The 5,751-nt window shown below is 33.5% G+C and overlaps 1 protein-coding gene across 3 annotated transcripts; it reads right to left on the bottom strand.

Annotated features, from left to right (window-relative positions):
- Positions 1 to 1,012: 1,012 nt before the first annotated feature.
- Positions 1,013 to 4,893, bottom strand: LOC108474877 (uncharacterized). Of its 3 annotated transcripts, none has more exons than XR_008280012.1 (5): positions 4,656 to 4,893; positions 2,328 to 2,511; positions 1,910 to 2,236; positions 1,591 to 1,701; positions 1,013 to 1,455 (listed from the first exon to the last, which is right to left on the bottom strand). XR_008280012.1 is itself a non-coding variant. In XM_017776912.2 (5 exons), exons 3-5 carry the CDS (start codon positions 2,184 to 2,186, stop codon positions 1,417 to 1,419), a joined length of 399 nt encoding a protein of 132 aa, XP_017632401.1. In that variant the 5' UTR covers positions 2,187 to 2,236; positions 2,328 to 2,511; positions 4,656 to 4,893; the 3' UTR covers positions 1,013 to 1,416. The 3 variants fall into 3 exon arrangements, 2 of the variants coding, with proteins under 2 accessions (XP_017632401.1, XP_052881574.1); XM_017776912.2 differs by having other exon boundaries at positions 1,938 to 2,236; XM_053025614.1 differs by having other exon boundaries at positions 1,596 to 1,701; positions 1,938 to 2,236.
- Positions 4,894 to 5,751: the final 858 nt, after the last annotated feature.

The raw sequence follows: 5,751 nt of genomic DNA, 5'->3' as shown, positions 1-5,751 counted from the left end.
TGACATGCAATGACTGTTTCTTTAATTACATTTTCATGATATCAACCTTTCTAACTTCAATCCTTCCTTCCATCTTTATGGGAATTTTTTATCTATACTTAAAATCGAATTAGTTCAAATCCTTCAATCTCCTAATATTATTTTCTTTCATTCACAAAACTTGACCCAACGAGAGTTACTATCTCAATATTCAGATTCTATCGAAGGCGATTATTTCTCTAAACTTTTTAAGAATAAGAAAAAGATCGGTAATTAACTAAACTGTTTGATCTAAATTTTTTTTAAAAAGAACTCATAAAAATAGGAAGAAAATTCTATAAAATTGATTAACATAAAAGCGGTAAAATCCAACCCAGTTTTTTGTTTTATGTCGGATTTTTGGACTAATAAGTTGGAAAAAAAATATTTAAAAAAGTTGTTCAATTGGTTTTTTAATGATTTAATGGCGATTTCTAGCTGTTTGCTCAAAACCCAATCTATTATCAACCGGCACACCAGTGGACTCTCAGCCCCACACGGCAGTCGATTCCCAGCCTGACTGCTCAAAACCCAATCTAATATCAACCAGCACACCAGTCGATCCCTAGCCCAAGTGACCAATTCCATCAACATTGCTTTTGATAAAAATGCATGTTTCTCTCTTGATCCACTCTTGGACCAGGGTCTAAACTTCCAGCATCCACCTCCACTGATGCTGGCGATATCAACAGCATATTTTTAGGGGTGGAAGATGAAAGTAGATGGCAATGCTTGAGGCAACGAAACCAATAGAGAAGGAAAACAACTGGTATAGATGTTGTTCCACAAGTTGAAACAAAGAATACTAGTTTGGAACCGCAAGAATTGTTTTTGGTTGAAAAAGGAAGTTCAAGTAGTGGAAGAACGGAGGGCTTATGTGAAAAGGGTTAAAAAAATTTAATGTTTTGAATCCCAATTATTGCCAAGCTAAACTGAACAATCGATTGAGCCTTAACTTAGTTAAGGCTATCACTTGCGCGCACTTAACTGCATATTTTCTTCCAAGTTAAGAGTTTAGAAAGTTACTGATAGTAACAAGAGTTGTATAAAAGAAAAACCTAAACAGCCTTTTACTTTGGCCCTGTTTAGTGGAACATCTGAAGGGTTAGTAGGGATCAAAGTATGAGGGAGTGTCCGTATTTAGCATTGCTTTTGACTGTTCAAAAGTAATTGTTTTTGCAGCAAAAACAATGCTAAACAAGAGTTTTTGCCATTCAAAACTGGCAAAATACTTCTAAAGAGTGCTTTTGAAGCCACACGAAGGAACTGGCTCGAAGAGTTTATTTTAGGCAATTGCGATTGTGAACGGCTATACCAGGCAACATGTATGAGTCGACAGAGCTCTCAGGGCAGCTCCCCTTCCACACCAATTTCTTCTTCTCTCCTTTTGCATATGTTTTATTGAAGATTGAGTTCTCTATTGTACCCACTTTTCACCTGAAGAAGAGTTTCAGTTCATGGATGATAAATAAATGTGAGGTATACAAACATGTAATGTAAAAAATTGTCTCAAACAGACTTACAATATTTTTACAAAAAAATTAAGTGGCATGCATAAAGTTAAAGTTTTACTTGACCATGGCTCGAAGCATCAAGAACTGCCATCATCTTCAAGCTTTTTGCACCGGACATTGCTGGTTTTTTTTCCTTGGTCTTCATCCACCAAGTTCTGATCTGACACCTCTATGAAAGACCACAATACTAAAGCTAAGTAAAAATTAATAAATCAAAACTCTAATCATTCTTATCTAAATATATTCCACAGGAATCAGGAAAATGATGAAGGTTCATGGCAAAGTTCACACATAAGTTCAAAAGTATACATGAGTTCAGTTAGCATGGAATATTGAAACTTGTATTAGAAATGAACAAAGAGAAGATATATATATACCAGCAGATTGAAGCCTAATTAGATTTACCAGCGGTACAGCTACCCAAGCTGTAGTTGCAGAACTGATATATGGGATGCTGCCCTGAATTCCTTGCTGATTTGTGAGAGAAGTTTGTATTACTTCTTGAGTAGATGTAGATTCCATCATTGGGCACCACAATTTCTCTTGGAACAGGAAATGTAGTTGAGCTGCTTTTTCCTGCAGGTGTAAGTGATGTAACCGTGAACATCCCATGATATCACAAGAATCAGCGGGTGCTGCTGAACAAAGGGTCATAACTCTGATAGTTTATCTTTCGGTTTGCAGTCAACTTGTAGAACCAAAATCTGACAAGATAACTATATAAGTTATTGCGCAAAGCAATTAATTGAAATAAAAACAACAATGTGAAGATAATAAGCAGATTAAGTGTCCGACCTGATGGGAAAATCTATGACCTTTTGCTGGAAGTTGTGGGGTTGCACAAGGCTCCCACGTTTTCTCTTCTCAGTGACAGCCATGCAAATTCGTAGAACTATGCAACTGCTTAACAAATGATGCTTCTAAGAAATCAAGATAAGAGTTGCATTTGCTTCTCATTTGTCCAAACCATAGTTTGATCCTGCAGAGTTAAAAATTAAAACAACAAAGGAGAACGTTAGAACTAAACACACAAGGAAAAGAGAGCTATAGCTATAAAGAGAAAACTAAACAACAAATATTGGTGGAGAAAAAATCTAATAATTTAAGTAAGGTTAACTTATAAAGAACAAAGAGATTCCTACAACAAGAGGACATTCTTTAACTTACCATCCAATCCAAAGTGACTTCAATCAGCTGAAGAATCATTCTGCTAGGTTTTACCCAATTGTCCTCACCTTTTTGGATTTCTCAGATAGATTTATCATTAGCAGACAGATGAATAAGGTGCTGAACAAATAATTAAGCCTAGGTTGGGAGGCTAGCTAGTGCAAGAGAAAGTTGCAATACTAACTGAAGGAATCCAGTATTGAAGTTGTTCACGGAAAATATACATCGATAGCAAGTGAAGAATTAATAAGCACGGCAATTTAATAAGGAACCTAATCACCTCCGGAAGAATCCCTTACTAAATGAATTAAGGAAGTGATGGTATCATACTCGCAATGAGGGAGTTATCGCGTTCTGAAAATGTTGAGAGAGAACTATATTTTTGTGATCATTAAAAATATTTGTGTAATTCTTTCTCAAGATAATAATCAACTCCATGACCCTAGAATGATGTACGAAAGCTTTCAAAGTGGTCGTGTGAGTGCTGCCAGTGGCAGAGAACTTGCTGCCATGTTGGAGAGTGGTGAGGAATGGCTGTGTTCAGGAGTCAAGTTCAAATGGTGTGGAAAGAGAGGCTGTCTGGGCAGATTGAGAAGGAATTTCAATAGAGAAGAAAGAATATTGAGAGTTGCATTTATTAATGGAGACACCTCATTCAAATGAGACTTGGAAAGCAAGATAGGCCCAAAATGGAAAACAGGAAGAAGACCACATGAGTAGTTCAGGCAGGAATCTCTTTCGACTGTCTGGTGCCATAGCTTCGTAGTATAATGATCCATAGACACAGCAATGAGGGGAACTGATAAAAGAAATATCAAGTAAGACAATTTAATAATCATTAAATCCAAGCGAACACTCTTCTTCCATTAAGGTTGTCTTAATACACTATTTGTATTTAAATGCTTAGTATTGGCAAGCAGAATAATGCATAGCCTTTCCACACACACAGAAAAAGGGCCCTTGAATTTTAACCTCAGCAATCAGCATATATCTTCAAGATTGATAGCATATAAACAAGAATCTGGAATAGATTATCCACTCAACCTTTGCTCCGAATCCACCATTGTATTTGTGGACTTGTCCAATGGTAAACATCTACTGTCTAAACTTTGAAAAAGTTTCTGAAGCATAAAGAACAAGAAAAGAAAAAATTATACCATTCAAAAACCATCGGTGACCAATCTTGAACAAAATTGCGGCCAATTCTATCTAGATAAAGTGAGAAATAGAACCCTAAATCTTTCTTCACAACTAAAATTATTAGAAATTCAATTTATATTTAGAAAGAAAAAGCAAATCCAAATTAACAAGGTAATCCACTCTGTTTATCCATATTATAATATTTCAGTGGTTATTTCCAAAAAATTTATCACCACAACTACACATCAAGATTTTGCTTGATGATTGGCATTTAAAGAGTAGGATCCAGTAAATAATTCAAATATTCAGTAGTTGGCCAAAAAGCAAAAAACAACAAGCAGTAATGTGTGCTAAATAAATATATTAGTTAAAATTTCACATACCAATTTCCATTTCATTACGAAACTATTTGGCATCATAAAAACTGAGATTCTCAGTAAAAGATCAGTAGCTTTCAAATTTTAAAGCAACTCAAAAGTGCTCTACAGCCTGTGTGACCTACTATTCCAGAATATAAATAGATGCGCAAACTAAAGGTTATAAAGACACTTACTATATAATCTTCATTCTTTCAGCAATTAAAAACACAAAAATCAGCTAAATCCTTCAATAAATAGATCTTCTCTTCTCTTTATCTTTTCCTAATATGATTTTCTAACTGAAAATAGAACCTTAACAATTGCCGCAAAAAAATAAAATCTGCAGTCACAATGTCATATCACTAAAAGCTAACTACTAAAATTTATAAACGGAGAATAACACATGCAAAGCAATTACTGAAATGAAAGATAAAATTCAACTAGAAAGGAAGATTACCAGTCTTGCATTTGCGGTAGAATCTCTGACGCTCTCAGCTCATCCGAGTCAACTCACTTGCACAAGCCTTAGAGGATTCGAATATGGAGCCGGAAACGGAAAACTCCGCCGGAGATTATTTTCTTTTTTTATAAAATAAAAAAGGTGGAATTTGTTTTTAAATTAAAAGGGAAAAAGAAAATTGGTTTTCAATTTATAGCGGGGAGAAAATCGCGAGGGAATGAGATAGCGACGGTGTTGGGCCGATAAAGGCTCCAAATGGCGACTTTTTTACACGTGTCAATACATCAGATGGGTCCCACGTCAGCTTTAATATCTTCGGCAATTGTCAACCAGATATTTATTCTTCCGAATCCCAAGAGAAAGAAGTGCATAATGAAATATTAGGTGACAAGCAACTGTCTATTAAATAATATTTTATTAGTCCATAAAAAGAGGTTGTGCGGATTGACCTACACATCAATACGGATTAGTTGAATTAATTTTTATTTTTATGATTTGTTTAATGATATTTTAATTAAATTGAATGCACTAATAAATTAATAATTTGATTAATTTAATTATTAATTTTGATAGTTAATTATACATAGTAAAAAAATGAAAAGTGAATTTAATTTTTAAATATTTGTATGGTATGTCCTCGTCTAATTTATAGATATTATATTATGTTATATATTATCAGTGTATTACATATAATTTATTTTATTATTTAAAAACTTTAAAATGTATATCATTTTTAATAAAGGCAAACCGAATTTAATTTTTAATAAAAGCTATAATTGAATTATAAATATTTAAGAAATTTTTTATTTAATCATTTTTAAAGGATTAAACATAATTTATTTTATTTTTGAGTTAAAGTACAATTTTACCATATATTAACTTAAATTTTTATTATTTATAAAAAAAAATAAATGACATGATTTTCATTTTAGGAGTGTCATGGCAACTGTCTGCCCCTCTTAAATTTGCCCCTGGTTTTGTGGGATATTATAAATTGAGAGAGGAGAAGTTATTGTCAGGATTTGAACTTTGAACTTTAAATGTTAATACCAAATTTTTAATCGCTTTTTCCTTTCTGTTGTTGGCAGAAGTA

This window comes from Gossypium arboreum, chromosome 3, assembly GCF_025698485.1.
Source record: "Gossypium arboreum isolate Shixiya-1 chromosome 3, ASM2569848v2, whole genome shotgun sequence".
In the NCBI taxonomy this organism is placed as follows: Eukaryota; Viridiplantae; Streptophyta; class Magnoliopsida; order Malvales; family Malvaceae; genus Gossypium; species Gossypium arboreum.
Note: the sequence above shows the minus strand (reverse complement) of the source record. Positions and strands in the feature narration are given on the sequence as shown.

What these genes read in the sequence shown, in the direction of transcription:
- LOC108474877 (XM_017776912.2), bottom strand. Translation starts at nt 2,186, where the DNA reads ATGACCCTTTGTTCAGCAGCACCCGCTGATTCTTGTGATATCATGGGA. An exon ending in CTTGGGTAGCTGTACCGCTG is followed by an intron (nt 1,702 to 1,937) that starts GTAAATCTAATT and finishes GGTCTTTCATAG; the next exon opens with AGGTGTCAGATCAGAACTTG. An exon ending in ATGCTTCGAGCCATGGTCAA is followed by an intron (nt 1,456 to 1,590) that starts GTAAAACTTTAA and finishes ACTCTTCTTCAG; the next exon opens with GTGAAAAGTGGGTACAATAG.